Genomic DNA, 21,877 nt, shown 5'->3' on the forward strand with positions numbered 1-21,877 from the left:
CAAGATGTGCAAATGTACCGACAAAAAAACCGTTCAAAGAATGAATGGGGCAAAGAAGAATATCAATATAGCTATATTTGTGCAGTTATTATTATTATTGTTATAATTATTTTTTTTTTCAATAGTTTTATTTAAATAATAATATAATAAAATATTGGTTGCTGTTTAAAAATCAAAATTATGACACTCTTTAATAATTAGCCTAAGATAGTTGGGTACTTAGCCATAACGCAATTCATTGTGCACAGATCAGAATATTATTGACGCGTCGTAACTCGTAACAATATCTTCCAGATACAGAGAAAAATACCGGTGTTTCTATATTTTTATTATCAACGCCCTGTATAATATCATAATATAATGCCCAACATTATATTATTATCATACACAGTATAACGGACACGCGTATAATTATCATAACTGACGCGGTGATCAATATCGACATATCGTACAATACTTAACCCATAGGCTAATATGATAATGAATACTATCGTAATTAGTGAATTTCGAAGGATTTAAGTAACATAAAGCCCCGCAACGACGTGCTGTAATTGCGATCGTTACACACGTGGTGTATTACAGTCATATTATGTTTTTGGCGTGCAGGCAGAGAGACGCTTGAGCGCCAAAGGTTTATGATATCTGCGTAGTTACATGCAACATAATACACTGTACATAAAATTATTTCACGCACATGTATACACGCATTACACTTGCATTCGGAATAAGCCAATATATATATTATTATGGAGGCACATAGCGGTTATAACGTGGTTACCGGTAGCCGTCTACACGTGGGTCGGAACTATTTGTGCGCATACGGTGCATAATAGCATGACATAAATTATCAAAAATACCTCATATAATTTGATATACAGATGGAACTATACCTAATAGTGGAGATGCCAATATTAATAATGTTAATATCATGACACCAGATACGTTGTTATAATCAGTTTACCTGCACCGACGACGACGTAGGCCCCACCGCGACGGCATGACGAAAATATGAAAATAATAATATTTTCAATGACAACCATACCTATATACTGTATTAGTATACCTATTATAATCATTACACAAATGGTTCATATTTCATCATGTCCATGACACCTATACCCGATTTACGTTTCATCACAATCAAAATTTAGTTATAAACGAACTTTGCCGTTTACAACCAGATCGTATGAAATTGAAAAATTTGGATTTTCTGATATGCGGTCAGCCACGTCACAGTACGACACGTGTAGTGAAGCTTGAATCCCAATTTTCAATATCTAATGGGATACGCGTGTCCGCGTGGGTCGTCCTTTATATTATTACAATACTGTCGCGGGTGACCACCGCTCGACGTTAATGTCTATTTATGTTGTAACCATGTCTATTCAAAGCGTTTCAAACCAAAATGGCAGCTTTTTTTATTCACATAATTGTAAGGCGAAGAGAAAGAACAAAAGAGAGAGAAAAGAAAATTTAAACGAGTTGAGCGAAAAGACATATTTTGAGAACGAACGCGATCCACTCTTCTCCCATACTTTCAGAACTATTTTTTCATATCCTCATACCATGCAACGGTCGATGATTAAATTCAGATTTGATACATACATTACAGTGACCTACTTAATGAGCCGATGATGAGACGCGAGCGAAATAATTCACGCTTCCATCGAGAAGAAAAATTCGACATTTATATCGGTATACCGGTCCGACTAGACACTCACTATCAAGGCCTTTTAAGGGTCGATACGTATAGCTGGTACCTACAGCGTACACATAACTTCTTTGACCGTCGGCTTTAACCGAGACGTATGTAAACATATTTCCCTCGAACAACATTTACTTGTAACTATATTATATATCTGTATAGCAGAGCTAGTCTCTGTTTTTTTTTTTTCCAAAAAATACATACAGCGATAGAATTCCGTGTGCTCGTAATATCTGATGCTTTATACGATGTGCTCAATATTATATTACCGTATTCGAAATATCGAAAACGGCATGAATAGGAACGCTTTTAAAGTTAAAGTATCATACAGTGTTCTATTTTGGGCGCGTGGGTGTAGACAATATATATATATATATAATACAATGCAATGTATACAAATACCGGTCTCTTTGAGCACTATATAAATAAGTATATGCGAATTTAAAATATTTTTATTATATGGTTTTTTTTTTTTGAGTGTCTACTCTGTTTCTTTTTTACCAGGAAGTTGAGGTATAAAAACATAAATGATTTTTTCATAAACTTACTTTACTAACTTATTAGAAATAACTTACAGAAAATAAGAAAAAAATCACCAGTTTTAGGTGCACAGTATAGGTACATACAATAAAATGCATGGACATGGTCATATTGTTGAATTTGTCGTCGGTGACAAATTTTAGAACAATCCAACTATCGAATGCTGTCTCTTAGAGCGTATGAAGTCATAAGAGTTGGTATATGGACGGGTTCCTCTATACTTCTTAATTAATATATTATATCATACATTATACTCAAAGTTAGCGGACGGCGGTGGTATTAGCATATATTATACCATTCTTTGTCATGGCTTAAACTGTAATTAATGTCGTGGTGTAAATGTTGCGAGTGCGTAAATTAATTACTGTGGCGGCATCGTTTGAAACCATAATATTTTCGAGCGTTTACCGAGTGAGTTGTGTGAGGAAGCTGAAGCAGGGATCTGGAGTCATGGATGGGCCACGCGAACTTATAACGTCGCAATAAACGCAAACACTACACGCACACCAACAATAACATGTTTATAATATATTATGATATATACCAAAGCAAATATAACAGTATTATTACTGTTACATTATAACGCAAGAGCCAGTATTTGGATACACCCCTAGATCTATATAATACGAAAATTCAAATATTATTATATGGCGATTCAACAATAATTATTGTTTTTTGTCGTCGGTAAAGTCTCTGGCTGCGCCAACCATATATGATATTATAATAAGTTTCTTACATAACACTGTGGCCGTGTACGCAGTACGACAATATATTATAATATTAACATAATAACACGAATTCCGCGCATATACGTGCATAGGTAATATATTATAATAATACGTTACATAATATATTATAGGCACCTAAAAAAGTGGTGTACATATTATGCCCTCTACATATAATATATATTTTTTGTAAATTTACACCGTATACATTATATATCATACGGAATACTATTCATAAGATGAGCAGAGCGGAGTGGTATACGCGGTAACCCCTCAAAATGTTAGTCCACACTGCTCCTCTCGTCAATACACTCTAAACACCTATAAGTCATAAACTAATCGTCCTAAATTCGATTTGTATATTATGGAAATACTAAGAAAAATATTTTGCTTTCGAAAATTGTGTGATGTCATTCAAAAAAGTGAAAAACTTAAAAAATGATAAATATAAAATATTTTTTTTATAACGACTATTTTCCATGTAATTTTTTTTGTCAAAAACGTTAATACGTTTTGGAATAATCAGTGTTTTTCGTTAAACGGATCAGCCGGAACATGAGAATTCCCTGTGTATCGTTGAATTGATTAGGTATCTAAAATAACAATTTACGCCTAAACAATTTTGTATGTTTTAGCTGAGTAATGTTTTAATAATGACTTACAAATTAACATACTTCAACTTCACTGCTCTAGAGGGACCCATTCGATTTCTGCCATATATTTGAATATTGATTTAGTATCAAAATCGAACAATGGTCGTCAGTCAAATACAGTAAGTCATTTAAAATATTATTTATTAAGAGTTATTGTCTATAATATTTGGTTATATTCTTAAAATTATTGTTTCCATTGAAGTAATGTATAGTATCTACGTATATCAGAATATTTTTTTAAAAGTAGACAAGTCAATGAAAAAGTAAAATTGTCTTAATTAAGTTAAGCCAACGTAAAGTTACTAATTACCTCATAATATATAATATTTAACTCAAAAAGTTTATATCTCTGTGGTATAGAGAAAAATAATAACTTAACTCAGTTAAAACAAGTTAGTTTATTTTTTTTAAATCACCTCCTGCATTAAAAAAAAAAAAAATGTGTAATATTTAAATTAGTTAAAAATAATTTTGTTAAAATTATATCCCACTGTTTTTCTTCTTATCACTTACTACAACACAAGATATCATATAGACAAAATCAAATATTTATTTTTTTTATGCAGAGTAGTATCATGGGAGTTAATGTTTTTTTAGCTAACTCGTAAGCATAAAATTCAATTTTTTATGTGAATTTAACATCGGTCCTGAAATATAATTGATATTTGTACTATGTTACAGGTAACTTGATAAGGAATGATATCATCTCCATTTAAAAATTAAAAATCCATTAAATCTGTTCTGCTTCTGTGTGCTCATAAAATCATATGTTATAGAATTTCAGCTATTTAAATTGTATGATAACTGTATAATATCACACGTACATTTTAATCTTAAATAAATCTAAGTTAATCTAATATTAAAATGTAAATACTGTGGTAACAACTTAATTGAACATCAAACATTTTAAATCACACATTTATTAACACAAATGCCAATGATACCAGAAGGCATTTGGCAGTAGTTCCAAAAGTGTATTTACTGTTTTTTGTCTTCTGATTCATACAAGCAACATGCAGTAAGTCCATTAAAATTTAAAACACATAAGCAGTTGTGAATAAAACTTTTTTTTTAATGTTCAATAGTTTCCCTGTACACCATATTATTATAATAACATACCATATTTTTAATGTAAAAAAAAATTATTATTTTTACTTTAAGGACTAATTTAGTGTCGGAAACGGATTTATAGGTTTTTGAAAACCTACGTTTTTGGAGTTACTGGCTTTGCTGCGGTACCTGCGCGTGACTAATAGTGATATTTTTTTGTAACAGATGTAGGCTGTTGAATCGGCTGCAGACTGCCATCGAACAGAAATCAAAACGTAAGTGTGCGCACGCTATATATACATAATATAGATTATACAGTAAATTTCAGTGAAAATACGTCTTATCCAATCCACTCCGAGTCCCACGCGAATTTATGGCCGGAAAAACCTCCGCCGCCGTACAGACGTGACTCGTAAAAGACGAATTCCCGAGTGATATACTTTAATATTTATGGGCAATTTATACGACGAGACGGCTGAGTGCGTATGTTAGCACGTGTGTATGAGCGTGTACGTTTCGGTTCAAAAAACATAGAGGTATGCATGTAAACGCTTTATTATGTATTCAAATATAGTTTGTGTTGAAGAAATTTATACTTTTCTTATTTGCGAAAATATCGTTATTATCAGCTGAATTCGAAATTTTGAAAACACACATTACACGTATTACGGACTCGACTATATTATTGTTTGGATTTCGCTCGATTTGTATCGAATGTAATGGAGTATTATTTTGTGTTTTATAAATTATGTCCCGAGTGTTACTGCTGGGTGACTTCTTTCCTCATGTCTCAGTTCCACATTGTATATATATTACGCACATATAATGCTCATTGTAAACACCATTTCAGATTGGTCGACCGTTTACTTTTTGAGTCAGGTCGCCAACCACGGGCCTTATAATTGACCCATCACTTTAACTTCTTTCCACGTGAGGTGTGAGATATGGAGGGAGAAATAAATAATTACCGATTTTATCATCATCGGTTTGTCTAAATGGATTGAATAATTTTATTAAAATTCAATTTGAGAAAGTAGAACGACATACAACTCGAACCATGTGAAATACAATTTAGAAGGAAACAAATATTGATGATAGTGATAAATGATAATAATAATAATAACGACAGTAACAATTTATCATAAATTATCACTCGTTTAGTATTGACAATTACCACACTCGTGTATATTGTTTAATACATATTATGCATGCACATCATACATCACCATTCCTCACGATTTGACCATGTCCATAGATAATAATAATAATGTATAATCTTTATTTCTGATCAAAGGGACATTTAGATGCTCGGGAAGAAACGTATAAAATGATTTAACTGATAATAAAATGAGAAAACACGTACCGACCAGATACCTAAAAAACAATAGTATGTTCGTATAAAATATATATGACGTGCTGATAGTATATGTTCGCCACTGATTTTAAACCACCACTGAGAAACTGCCGAGGGAGTGATTTGTATTGACTTAGCCACTTATCCATGTTCGTTGGGAAAAAATAATATAAAAAACTAAAAGACGTGCACAGGTCTTTCGATCGACCTTCGAGGACGTAAAATATTGTTGGTCGATTACGCGCTTGGTCTTTAACAAAAATAATATTATGGACGGAAATAGACAGTCAGTAAAAAATGAATGATTACAATATATATTATATTTATATATTTGTAACCCGGCATGTTTTGGTTATAGTATAGAGGAGGGGTGATGGAGAAAGAGGAGGAGGCGCGTAGTGTGTGGAGGACAGTTGGGGTCATAATATCGTCTCGACTTTGGCAGCTTTCTCGACAATACCGACAGAAGTGGCGGCGGTGGCGCTATAAAGCTGGTGCGAGACGACTCATGATATTATATTATTAAGCTTATATTCAAATCACAAATCATTAAGCAATAAATATTATTATTCATAACAAATTGACTCGAGTCGTTTAAAAATGAAAATGTATTATTATTTACATTTGAATTGGGCGTTGGAGGAGTGAAGGATACCGCTGGATGAATGTATCACAATATTGCGATATGAGCATTTACGCGGATTAAACATAATACGTTTTATTTTTCGAGTAGGTTCGGGGAAAGGCCTATAGAATTGCACCGACGTTGTATATTTCTATACAATACAGTCCGCTGCATAAAGCAAAAAACGGCAAAGTCATCACACTCCACTGTAGTTTAATTAATTAATAACCTATCATGTCGCAACAGGTATAAAAAATACCAATTTATTATCGATGTTAATTATTTTTTCCATTAAAAACATTTAAAAAATGAAGTATTTTGAAATAGGTTATTTTAACGACTAATTTATAGAAACTACAGTTTGTATCAGAAGATTTACGAAATTTTGTGATTATAAATGATAATAAACTAAACACTGCTAGAATACAATAATAATAGTCATGTTATAAATACTAATTGTTATTTGTATATAGTTTTCTCATTTTTTTGGAAAATAAGTTACAAAAATAAAAATTACAGATTCAATTTTCGAACAGCGTGATTAGTAATCATCTGATTACATATATCTTTTACATTAATTTAAAATTATTAAGTATAACAAATTTAAATATTATTCTAAATAACAAGTATTCAAATTAACATTGGATTTAAAATGGATATCTTTAATAAACGCAGTTGAACAATTCACATAGAAGTAAAATCATTTTTATTTAAAATGTGTTTCAATAATAATCTACTTTTATTAAGAAGATTAATTTGAATATAAACTACCTATATAAGGCGATTTTTTTTTTTACTTCAAAAGTGCTTTTATGAATACAATTATTTCGTTTTAGCATATTAAATATTTAAACGTTAAGAGATGGATTATTTATACATTAAACGCTAAGCTTTAAAACTTTTTTCAAACGAAAAACCTAAAAAAAAATTATCTTACGCTTTGTGTAATGAGTTTTTATGGTTTAGTATAGTTAACAAAATCACCTAACCGAAACGGGTTTGGTAATATTAATACCTCACAAAATCCCTTTATTAGGTCGTTCTGAAAATTAAGGATTATGAACTCGTGTCTGATCGTTTTTTTATCGAAATACCATTTAAATAGTTTCAATTAAATATCGACAGTGACCACCACACATTTGCAGACCGTCTAGTCGTGTTATCTTACATTGGAAAGAGTCCAAAATCAAAAACGGATATCTATAAGCCCCAGGAAACGAAGACAATTTGTCATCTGACTTTGCTGTTTCGTCGGAGGCTGCCAATTCTCTGTCTGCCTACGTACGGAGAATAGTCAAAGTGTTATAATATAGCGTGGATTACAGAAAATCTCATGTGCCATTTCTAACTTTCATCAATCTTAGCGCGTTTTCCAAAAATAATACATCACATGTTTCAATGAGTAAAACATTTTCCCTAAACGTACATGATGTTGGTGATTTTTAAAATTGGAATACTTCAGCAACGACTTATGTAATTTGTTTGTTTTTCCTTTACAATAGACACGTGCTATGAAATGTAAAAAGTAAAAAACGTAGGTACAAGACATATTATCTCCTGTCACCGTTGTTGCACATTTGTTGCACACATTAAATTACCTATTACATACATAATGTATTACCTACCAACATTAAAATATAACATAATATAATAACTGTATATTAAAAATTATAAAAATACTATTATACTATTTTTACTACAAACATAATATGTAAAGCGTGAGAGTGTAGACATTGTGTGTGTATGTATAGTAAAAAACTGAATAGTTAATTTGAATCAATAAAAATAAAATAACCATGTCAACCGTCCGGCTAATGGTTATTTAATACGTCATTATCGTCTGTCCCCTGTGCTCTAAATGAATTAAAAGATAACACATAAAATGCTTAAATGTAAAATTGTATTGTGAGGGAAATCAGGTACTTATGGATTATAGAAATGTATTAATATTATACAGTAACGAGTCATTAGTGAACGATATTAAAAAGCGAGATTCGTTTGTTTATTTAAACGTTGTTCTCAAACTGTGAATGAAAAAAAACGAAATGAATAATATTATAATATTCATGGAAACAATGAATTTTTATAGTTATTGTTACTTATATAATATGATTTTCATTGGAAAAAATAGAAGCCACCATTTTGGAAATAATAAATAATATAATACTTTCCAAATGGAATCTTATGAACGGAAATCACTAAAATGTACATTTAAAGATTGGACACAGTTCCCGAAACTAAAAATTGGTATTATTTAAACACTTGAACTAACTGTTTCTAGTCACTAAAAAATCTTGATTACTTGTCGTAATTACATTTCATTTTTATACTTATCGTTTTTAGTCAAGTAATTCATTGTAAGAACCTTAAAATCTTTACTCACGAAGCTTTAATGTCCACGTACATATTTTTTGTAAATTTGTGAGACTTTTTTTAAACTCAAAATATCAAGGAAAAAGTCAAAATCGTTTCAAGTTATAGGTTGATGATATGTATTTTATAATATGAAACTTTAACTATACTCATTGTAGATATATTTTCATGACCTGCTGACTAGTATAAATTTATTGTTTTAGTATTTTTTTTTTATCTTTCTTTTACTTGATGTGCTAAGCCGTTTTCCTTATTAGGTGCACTATCCATCAGTCTTGCTTGCACATAACATAAAATGTTCAACATAAATGTAGACACAATAGTCTCCACATGTCATGTCCGCTTTCCGACGACTTCTCCCGCGGCTAACAAAACATGATTGATGTGGATTTATTAGGAATGTCTATATCTTTTGGTGAAGGAAACAATGTTGTTCAATCTCGAAATTCGAAAACTTTCACAAAGTTTTTGGCAAAAACGATTTAAATTCATCTTTTATATGAACCCTGCAGTATTCCGGAATGTCTAAGTAAAAATAAATATGATATTTAACACAAGTTACATGTACAAAGTAACTCGCACGAAAAAATCGAAAAGAACCTACGACTCTCCGACCAGAACTTGTCATCAATTCGATCATTTACTAGATGAGTTTCGACGAGGAGTGAGCAATTCTATAATAAAAAAAAAAAAAATAGAAACCTATGATACGATGACCAGAAAACCAAGCTTCACCAAGTAAGACTGAATAGTGGGTGGTAAATACAATTTATGACTCAAATAAACAAAATCGTGAAAACGGTCATAACTGAAATGTATTCAAGTATCAATTATTATTACGGCTGACGAGTAATATAATAATATTATAATAATTATGGTTATTAATTTGTAGAAAAATCACTTTTTTAGTATACTGTTAAGCAATATCTTTTTTAGCACAAAGTCTGAATTTGGTACTAACTAAATAATAATGAATTTAATTTTGAGACTTTATGACATTTTTAAATTATTAGGTATCTATCTAATTATTGGGTAATTTGTTTTCAATATTTTTAATAGTATCTGACAATTGAAATTGTTTACACATATTTTATGAATTATTTTTTGAATTTTTGTCTTATAAATATTTTACACGTGTTGTACGGAAGTCGAACTCAATTGACAATGTCTTCAATTTAATAAATTTAAACTCGATAGATTTTAACTAAATTATGATTCTCAGGTATACTCATTTCTACTTTTTGAATATAAAATTTTCAAAATTTGGGGATTTCAAATCAATAGTATGAAAAGTCAATCTCGAGTAGACTTAACGGGAAATTCAAATTTGTTTTCTGAGTTCTTATCGCTTCGTTAGATAGTTTGGTAAGTACCTACGTGGCTACATTGGATGTAGAACACTTCTAACTCCTATGTGGCACGTGAGCCTAACAAAGACAGAAAATCACCACTCCTAATCCTCTTAAATAATTTTTTTCCATTTTTATATTTTCTTCGTTTTACTGACATACTATATTGTTTACCTCGTATTATTATTATTATCATTGTATTTAAAGCACAATATAGTTGTATAGCACAGCAGAGTGTTTATAAAATATGAAACATATCATGTACTAAATTTATATAATTTATTTTTCAACTTATTTAGTATTTATACTACCGGGTTCTCGATCTCGTATAGTAATAATTATTATCATGAGTCGATAACGATGATAATAAAACTGTAACATTACCATGTTCGGCGTGTAAATAAATAAAAGCACTGAATCATTAAAACCTCTCTGCTAAGAAGCTACTCCGCCTGCTCTATCGTCAAAAAAAAAAAAAATAAAATAAAAAATAATAATAATATCACCGGCGTCTAATATGTCGGACCTGCACTCTGCAGTCTACTCTACCTTCGATCCACTCTCGCTGTATTATTTTATTCGATGGCACTATGGGAGACAATACGATTGAAACTCGTTCGATGTGTGGGTGTGTTTTAGTACACGAAAAGGGGCTTTGTGGACGACGTGAGATTCGACGAGTAGAGGCAGGCACGTGCGTACCTATATATATGTACATATTACATAAATGTGTATATATAGTGTACTTGGCACACTCGAACACTATAACAACAATGCGATTACGATATCCGACTGCACAACGTTCCCATTGTAAAATAGTTCATTAAACGACAAACGAAGATAGATTAAGCGAACGGGACGGTCGATATTATATTATATTATATTAAAGTGATGACGCGCGATGCAGGCTTTTAGCTCATCGAGTACAATAGGCACAGGGTCTGCATATAATTGTCATTATACTAATATAATATATTGCAATAATATGCGTTTATACGAAATTAGTATAATTATCATACAGGAGGATTCATCGTTCATGTTCACCCCCTTCTTTTTTTCTTCAGCACTGCAGTCATTCGAAATCAGATATTTGGCATTTTCAAACATCATTTATAAGACCATATTAATATTATCGATGAACTCTCGAGATATATTCGTGAATATTTTACTGTATATTCATTACTTAATGAGACTTTTGGAGGTAAAAACTTCGGATTTTTAAATAACCCCCTTACGGAGAGAGGTTCCTTCAATGTAAATTATTCAGCTTCTTTTCAGGAAATGTTGAAGTATATAAATCGAAATTAGAATGAGTAGTTGTGGTTTATTTGAGTTAGGTGTTTAATTTTGTCTAATAGGTAAGGATAATAGCTAATAAATAGGTTAACAAGATAATTCGGTGGATTTGGTGGTTTGAAAATGTTAGTAATTAATATTATTATTCTATAAGCATATTTTATGATTTGTGAAAATGGTCCAAGTATAATAAATATAAATAAAATATCTTATATTACGTCTATTTCATATTTTTGTAAAATCATTTTTAATTATCGAACAACTTCGTTCAAATTTTGAATTGGGCACATCAGCATTTTCAAAAAAATTATTGACTTAATAATTTATAGCAGAAAGGGGATTCTGGTTTGAAAACAGATATTTGTATCGCCACAGGACACTCCTGAAGTAGTACTAAAAATCTCTAGACTTTGAAAATATAATAGACTTCTAATAATTTCATTATTAAAGTCTCCCTTAATAGTGGTGAGCAACATTCCGAATCATTCTGCAGCATGCATAGCAGGGGTGGTCAACTGGTGGCCCGCGGGCCTTTTTTATCTGGCCCGAGCTACATTTTTCAAAGTACATCGTACAATTTTAAAGTTTATGGTCTATATTCTATTATCTATTTAACACCAATTAAAATGTATACTTTGAATGACCTTGTTTTTGTTGCTTTCTATGCTCTGGACAGCTAGATTTTAATTTTCCAAAAATTGGTCCTCCAGTAACTCTGAGTTACCCACCCTTGGTATATAGTAATAATATTCGAAGACTAAAATAACTCGAGCTGGCATCGACGTCGTTGTCAGCTGAGTTTTGGCCGATAATCGAAAATTACCGTTCACTGCAGGATCAGATGCAAGAGAAATAAACCTACGCGTATTGTTAGGTTTACCCGCGTTTTTGCCACGCGCTCGCTTTAAAATAACAATAATATAAAAATAACAATAATCACATACCTACGTCGTTGTGTACACGGAACAACTGCAATCTCGCGGGAATATACGAACACGAATATGTCGTATGGCTTCGCTAGGATTACGTCGTCATTTTTACCGAATCGCAATAAAGTATAATATAATATTAATAATTATTATCCGCTGGCGTTAATACCACTTAAACGCCGTCCGTCCGTCTGGTCTTTACCGTCTGTCGGGCTAACAATTATTGTGCGCGCTTGTTATTAAAACGCGAAATAATTAATTGACCGTTGTTTGCGCTCTAAGTATATATTATTATTATACAGGTATAACAGTACCTTTATAATGCCTGTGTATATATTATTATTATATGTGTATGAATTGACCTATGGACATCACCGTGTCCAAGACCAATCTATACGCTCGTGCAGGCTTATAAATTATTTTGTCCATCGTCAAGTGCCCACTATATTATACTGGTACCAATAAAACTGCGTCGTAATAATATTATGTTAACTCGTAGTGTTTGCTCGGCTGTGCACGACTGTTATCGCTCTGTTCACCGAGTGCATACATTTGTGGGATCCGAGGAAAATTCACGAAAACCACCACCGGTGTCCCAAAAGATTGCAGTGGAAAACATGGACGTCGAAAAATGCCGTAGGTATGTCGGACGCGCGATCGAAGTTTGTCGGATACGACGTCGATCACGACCAATGAAATGTCGTACGGATTTTTTCAAAGTCGCTGTTCCGCATCGTAATATTTGAAAGCCGTTTTCAACGTGCCGATATTGCGTTTTAAAAATTAGCCATACTTGTTAAATCGTAAGCAATTAGAAAGTCGTATTAATTATTAATTAAACGCCAAAGTCGCGAATATTGTTCACAATATTAAATATTCTACAGTATTACGAAATGGAACGACAGCAGCTGATGCTTGGCGATGATAATTATCATCTCAACTGTGAAGTATTCTACAAAACAAATACCGGATTCAGACATTTTGCTCCCTGTGACATGTATTTTTTCCGTCATAGTGAAAGAAATGATAATTTATATACAATACGCACATACACGATAATTATATTATTTATATTATAGCTAGGGACCGAATGAACTCAATTTATCCTCAAAATAATTGTATGAAGTTGATATTCTTTATATAGCAAATTATAAAATAATAATTCTAATTCTAATATTATTATTTACGAATCCCTCAATATCGATGATAGTGTAAAAGTTTATCGATTACCGTACTAAATAGTAAATACTACTGCTAATATTATGTTCTAGTGCAGTTGTATAATCAATAATTTTAAATAATATCAGTTATTTGTTTAAGTTGAAGGTAATCCTGTACAATTTCGCTTATATGTACAAATAAATAGTGTAGGTAGAGTATTACTTGTGTAGTAGTACAGCAGTTTTACTTTTAAACAACGAATTTGTTTTATTATTTTAACAATTTATTCTAAATATTCCGGAGGGACGATAATAACTCATTTTATTTCATGTTTATATCACCAAAGGTCATGTTTACTGTGACCTAAATGTACCATACAATAGTTATTTAAATCAACCTTGTTATTATAATAATATTATTATAAAAAATTGGATAAATAAAAAAAAAACTCACCGTTTCCATTTGACATGTTTTCGCTGTCTGGAGGCCGTAATCTATGACTATAGTGTTGAATCCTGTGTTGATGTATGCTGTTCAGAATTATATTACTGGACGTCCGGGACAAGGCTTGCCGTTGTCGAACGGCTTCTTTGTAAATCCTAAAAAATAAACCTTAAATCAGTTGTTGGCTAACAACGATAACATTTTCGAATGTCTGAGTGCGCATATTATTTTAAGTAATGGGCTTTGAGTATTTGTAATAATAAAAAGGGTTAAGTGGGTATAATTTCAAATGAATTATACATTTATGCAAACGTAATAAAAAAAAACATTTAACGTTATAAGTATAATTTGTGTTATATATAATTTTGTCGTTTATTTAAAATGTATCTGGAAACATAATAGTATTACACTTTTAATATTTTTCGAAACGTCAGACAAAGTGTTCAAAGTGAATACAACTAATTTATAAACCATAGGGGAACATACAATATCTATTAGGTATATATATTTACAGTTTTGTTTTTACACTTGATTTTATCGATGTCTTGCCTGATATTGCATACTATTAATTATTTCAGACGGTCTGAATATTGTTTACCTATTCAAATGCAAAAGTTTGTTTTTTCTATCACCATAAAAGTTTTATCTTCCCGAACGGTCATATGACAAGTGTCTATGCTCAGAAAATAAAGATATACGAAGTTACAACCAACCACTGAATTACAATCCCTCTCATTTGATTTTGTTAGTATGTAAGTATCATTAGTCATTATATACACATGAGTACATGATACGAATAAACGATAGCCTCTTACATCTTCAACGAAATGTCGACGGGGATATAGATTCTTTGTTTTTAATGATAAAATATCCTCGGCATCATGTCCCATTGGGCTTACAAATAATATAATATATTGTGTACTTATTTTGAATGATTTTAAATTTTCGTTTGAAGATTGGCGGCTGTGACATTGAGTCTTCCAACGTTAAATTTTACGTAATCGGCTAGTGGTCAACCAATATATTCGTACATTGTAAGACAAGTTAACATTATAAGTATAGCATTATAGGTACTTAGATAGGCAAATCGTATATTATGAATCGAGGAGTTTATCTGGAGGACCATCGATACAGTTCTCTTAAAATTGACTATAATCATCTAGATTTAGTTATATCGAACACATTCGATTTTGATTTTGCATCAGCTGTTACTGCATCGTTTTTAGAATAACCCGAATGTGAATAAATATATGAGATCCCTCTGGATTAATTTAGACAAAGACGAATGAGTGTTGTTAACCGGGTAAAAGCTCACTTTCAGCAAATAGCCTCATGCCAACAAATCTATACGATTTGTAACTTATTTAGTATTTACATGCACAGTAACTTGATTATCCATAATAAGATTAAAAGCATGAATGATTAATTTCTTTATCTTTGGGTTATTATCAATAAAAAAAAACTGTGAATTGTTAAAATATAATTTAACACTAAAAATAGGGCCATATAAAATAGAACAGTAAGACAGTATACACATTAGATAGCGGTTAAAGAATCAACAATAATTAAAGAAAAATAATTTAAACTTATTGAAATTGTAACAGATGGTAATAATAATAAAAAAGTAAACTAATATTAATATTTAGTATTTACACAGAAATATAGAAATGGTTATGCTTATACGTCATATCTAGTTGTTTTAATTGATCCAGTCCAAATAGTTATTCTATACAGTATATGCCTACCCTTTATATATAATAGTTTTATGCAATTTATTTATATCTATTTCATTTATACTAATTTCAGGCTCAAGCTCAAATTACTGAATAGTAACATAATATAGCATAGGTATCATTATAATATGGTAACGTCACAAAATTATGCCACATCCAATAGCTGGACTCTTTTAATACCTTTCCTTACAAAAACGTACAAAACACTTTTTAACACACATATTATTGTCATATTGGGGATATTATACTCTTACCTGTCAACATTTGGCAAAATAAAAAATGATGATAATTATAATATAATAGTATTTTTGTTATTATAATCAGAAGTCACAACAACTGTCGAGTTATGTAATTTCGTCCCCGTAAATGGGTATCACACTTCTTAGCATAGTTCTGCTGCCACAATCTCCCCACTAGGTTCAGCTTGTCGTTTTCTTAAAATGTCTGAATACTATGTTTTTGATTATTCCATGTTTATTTCTTTTAATAAACCATATTTTTTATGCATATTTTCTGTATAAAATAGCTAGTTTCGATGTGCCATGTCTGCCAGGTGTTCTGCGACGGTTTACATTTTTTCCTTCTAGTAACTCACATATTTTTTATTATACTCTTGTATTAAAAAGTAAATTATAAGTATGTATTTTGTCCCTATTATTCTAGTGGTACATTGTTTCTTAAATTCTCATAATTTAATCTCATGTAAAAATTACTTCTATTGCTTTTTCATTGTTTATATTATTATTATTATTTTTTTTTTATGAGTTATAACTTAATTGTATAGCTGGCTTATTCTCAATATATTTGATACCGAAGTTGGTGATAAATCATACATTAGGGAGCTTAGTAATTATTTCAGTTATTTTGGTTATTTCAAGTGTTGAGAAAGGTTAATTTATTTTATTGTTTGTTGTATTGATGTGCCCTATTAGACACCTTGGAGTGTTTTCCGGTCCTAATGTATATGTCTCGTTTACTTCACTTTTGAGTGGCAACTCGAGTTCCAAAATGAAATTCCATTGTCTCTTAAATTAAAATTAACCTATTTATTTTATATTATTATCTAACTGCTGTCATACTTATATACTTATTTATTAATTTGTATTATCTTTATAATATTGTTTTATATTATTTTTGTGTACCTACTGCGTGACACTTCATAGTATCATAGTAATGACTACATTTCCATTTCCTATTACGTCAATGACATCATACGAATCTGGCCATAATGTGTGAAGTTTATTCTTATGTGTATTATCTTTTAATAATACTAAGTCTTTACCTTATGGATGACTCCAGGATTTTCCCTTTTGTCTTACCCTTTATTTGGTTTTTAATTAATTGTTCTCTCGAAATATTATGTGATTCTTGAATGTTTTGTTTTAAATCATTTATAATATTATAGTCGTCATAATTGTATCGTGGTTCTGTTTTGGCTTGTAATTTAATGCGTCTCTATAAATGACGTTGCAATGTGTTACATATGGTATATAAGAATGAATTGTTATAAATATCAACCGAAACCAACAGAATAAATCGTTTTTGAAGTTTTAAAGACAATCAAAATAATAACATTTCGATAACCCACTGTGCAAATGGAATACTTTCAGCGCCATGATTCAATTATGCCCACGAGTAATGAGTAGTGACTAATGAGATATTGTTTGAAAACAACAATTTTATAGCATTACTGTGTAGGAACAATTTGTGAATAATTAATCAAAATTCAAACATTTTTGATGTTCAGAACATTATAATTAAAATATTATATATTATTAGGTGTGATTATTTTATAATCAATAGTATGCACCATTTTTGTGCCATCTAAAATACCTAACAACTTGTCATCATACATACATGGTGGATGTATATAATATTACATTGTTTACTATATAGCGTATCAATTACTTAAAATTATATTTAAAAAAATATATGTACATAGGTTAATGATGTATATTTTTTCTCGGTAATGATATTATTTTAGCTCTCATACATGGGAAATATTTCTTTGATTTGCACCTGTTTTTTTTTGGATTTTATAAAACTTATACGGGATCTGATATTCGTGTATTTTTTTTCTATCGTTGATTCAGAATGCTTTCGTAGCAGTCTTTAATGATCTTCTCGAGAAATAATGGGAAATTCGGAATTCTAATAATACGAGTACAAACGTCCAATCTACACGTAATTTCCGATTGACTGCTTTTGTACACGTAGGGGTATATGTGAAAGAATCGGGAGAACACATTAACAACGTGCTAAAAGTGGTTTCAGTGGGACAAAAAAATAATAAGAAAAAAAAATTGTGCACTAAAGGAAAAACCAATAGCTTTGCAGTTCTGCCTCATAATAGGAACCTCGACGGTGAAAAAAGCAAAAAGAACTCACAAGTCGGGGTAATTACAACGTGCAAGTAGGTATAGTTAATTAGTACGTCATGTTATATAGTTTGCGTTTGTAAACAAAACGCAATTTAATTTCAACGATATCGATTGTGGAAAAAAAAATAGGAAAAAAATCAATGTTTTTTGTAGCATATAATATGATAGGTACGTGGGTAAGATAAATGCGTACCTAAAAATAGCACGTAGATAACTTCAACGCGAATGGTGAGATGAAAAAAAAAAAATTAATTCCATATTATTGTAATATTTCTATTGCTGTTGATTTTCGTACATAATGTATACCATTATTTTTCTAACCCCGATGCCAGAGTTCCAAGTTCCATTTGGTGTTATGACGAGGGATGAATGATGACTATAAACATTATCCTATAAAAAAAAAACATAATAATAATAATCTAATAACCACATGTGATGGTTCGTTGAACAAAATAAAAAAATATAGATTTAATAATTGTGAGAGAAAAAAATACCCAGCCCAGAAGACAGTAACGTTAAACATTATTTATGACAGTCTAGGTCATAAAATACGTTTAATTTGATTTTGGATAAAATAATAAGGCACAATACGATTTGTTATGTTTGTGTTTCGCACTCGTGAGCAATATAACATAAAACAATTATCTCGATGGTTTGTCCCAAAATGTTGGGTCACAAATTAATATTTGAACATAACCAACCTTTTATGTAATATCAATAAAAGTCTAATATCCCCAAAGCTTTATATTATTCTTTTATACAATATTAATATTGTATAGTAGTCAAGTATCGAAAATTGTAAAAAAAAAACATTAAATTATATAAATAAATACTAAATGATACAAGTAGCTATAGGGAGCAGCGCATTAAAATAAACATGTTAAAATGATTAATTTGTCTTTTATTTGTGTATCGTTGCCAAAACCGTATAATATACGATTTAACATTATGACACAAGTACGTATGTTTCTTCGGTTCTTTGAATTTGAATTTTTTCATTTGATCTTAGAAAATTCAACTACAGTCATGAATATTAGCTATAATTTGAAAATTTAAATATATTTTTATTTTAAACTGGTAATTTATTAAATTTATTCAGAACTCTCATTTATATATTGTGCTAATTATTCAAAAATCTCTGAAAACAAGTTTTATGTTATTTGACAATTATATTTTAATTGGATGTTATCTGCACGTATCATTCTAATGTGTATCTGGAGAGTCTAAAAAATTGTAAGTTAAAAATTAATTGAAAAATAAAATCTTAGAAAAAAGATAGTATAATATGTATATAATGTTTGTTCAAATATCCCTACAAAAATAAACCAAAAATTCTTTTTCGATACTCGTGTCTGTAATGTATGTATAATGTATATATTATATTTAAAAAACAGGGCATAGTTTAATAAAATAGACCAATTCCTAGAAGGGAAAATATATTAAAACTTGGGTTATACACAGACTTTACGCTTGTCGTCGTCTTATATTATGGCAACGGACCGAATGTCGGTGGGGCATACGTGTGATGGATAGAATAAAAGTGTCCCTTTATGTTTCTATAAATATCCACGAAATATTTGCACAATTATAAAAAAAAGAACTTAAGATCAGTTCTTTTTTTTTCAAACTCTATGTTCTGCTTTTAGCTGTACTTTAATATGAATACTCATAGACATACACAAATTAAATTAAAAAACATTTTTCCAACTAGATAACAATATTTGTTACTAAAAATTATGAAAGCAAATGTTCCCATAGAAAAGAATATGTCTCCCATGGTGCACGCAATTTTCTTATTTGTCTAAAACAAGTAATGATTATATATGTATATATTATGGTGCTTGTCTAGAGACCAATTTTTATAAAATAGGCGTTTAAGGATTTAGCGATTGCTCGACTATTTTATAAAGTGTTTGTTTTAATTTCACAACACTACACTATGTGCAACTACAGTATAAATTCTAAATAACGGTCGTCGAGGCGTTCTAATACAGAGAATGCGTGAATAATATACTTAGGTGGGTGATGTGTAACTAAATTCGACGCACTGAACTCCACTGATAATCCTCAGGAAACAAGCGATCCCAACCTAACCGGCAGTGATGAGTTTCGCAAATATACTTAAACAAGTCTCATTTCAACAGAATTTCTCTGTACTGCACACCACTATATTTTAATCTCGCGTTTGGACAATGGCGTGAAAACCATTTGATCTGGATTCGAGGACGCAATTCGATGGACGCGGATTAATCGGTCAGTGTTCACATTTTTCCGATGGCTGACCAACAGAAAATATGGTGGTCACCTACTTGCGACTAACAAGTAACTTGGGTAGAAAATCTCCATTCTCCAACCACAACCACGGTTCACATTGTATACAGTACAATTGAGAGTGAGTTATAAAGACATGTTATATTGTATAGTCGTTGTACAATCCCATATAAATATATACCTTATATTTAATATTGAATTTCCAACACTTTTATTACATTCTTTATTAAGGGCAGAACATAATATTACACCTAATAATAAAAAATAATCAATAATATTGACTGATAAGAGAAACTGATTTATTTATAGTAATAGGTACACACAGTTAATTAATTTTAAAGTCGATTGATCGAAGTTCTTGTTGAAGTTTTGTTAGGTTTGTAGGGAAGTAAATATATCGTTAGGCTCTATCGTTGAAATATGTCAAGGAATTCCAAAATGATTAATAATGTTTTTACTTTATTTTATGTTGTTGTTCAAAAACTCAGCAAAATATCTTCAGGGGTATTAGGTTCCATTTTGTTATTTGAATAATAACAATGGAACATATTATAAAAATAAAAGGAACACCGTTTTATGCATGTAAAAACTGACACGAGAAATATAAAAAAATATAGCATCAAAAATTGTATGACAGATATCCAGACTTATAAAGAATAGGTCCTACTTTTTCATTTTCCGATTCCATATTTAATCTTTAGTTCTGTCCAAAAAAATAAGTCTTTAAAATTAATAAACTCATAGTGCTAATTCAAAATATACTCTAATACAATGTAAAATATTCAAACAAAAACTAAACAATTAATCAATCGTGTCCATTGACCAAAATCTAAAGATTTATTGAATTACAGATGAATTAGCTCAGAGTTGTTAATATTTTTTAGTCCATGGGCCAATTTATACATTTAGATATGGATAGCTAAAAAAAATATTCCAATTTTCCCCAATTATTTTGAAATGTACTTAGAATTTTTTGCTTTTGACTACTAAGGACCAACTTGTTCCAATTTTCATCAGAAATCTCTCTCAAAATAATGAATTGTTGAATCATTTTTACTCCTCCAAATAGCAAAACTCTATCACATACGCATAAACTAAGAAATAATAATGAAACATATTTGCAAATCAAAATGTGTATCTATAAATATTATTTTTATATTTTATGACGTATTGTGTGTGTAATCTAAAAAACCAATTTTCTTCTAATTTTGTTTTGTTTATATTTCAATTATCCTGATAATCTTTAAGCATCTTGTTTGAGAATATCACCGGCAATTTATTGTGTTGG

The 21,877-nt window shown here is 30.4% G+C and overlaps 1 protein-coding gene across 2 annotated transcripts in view; it reads right to left on the reverse strand.

The window, feature by feature from the left end:
• Nucleotides 1-21,877, reverse strand: part of LOC111027086 (octopamine receptor beta-3R-like) — a 162,996-nt gene that overhangs the window by 77,366 nt on the left and 63,753 nt on the right. For both annotated transcript variants that reach the window (XM_022305309.1, XM_022305310.1), the window contains exon 3: nt 14,214-14,359. In XM_022305309.1, the coding sequence (XP_022161001.1) occupies nt 14,214-14,359 (146 nt within the window). The remainder of the gene's footprint in view (nt 1-14,213; nt 14,360-21,877) is intronic.

This window comes from Myzus persicae, unplaced genomic scaffold (assembly GCF_001856785.1).
Source record: "Myzus persicae strain clone G006 unplaced genomic scaffold, MPER_G0061.0, whole genome shotgun sequence".
Classification (NCBI taxonomy): Eukaryota; Metazoa; Arthropoda; class Insecta; order Hemiptera; family Aphididae; genus Myzus; species Myzus persicae.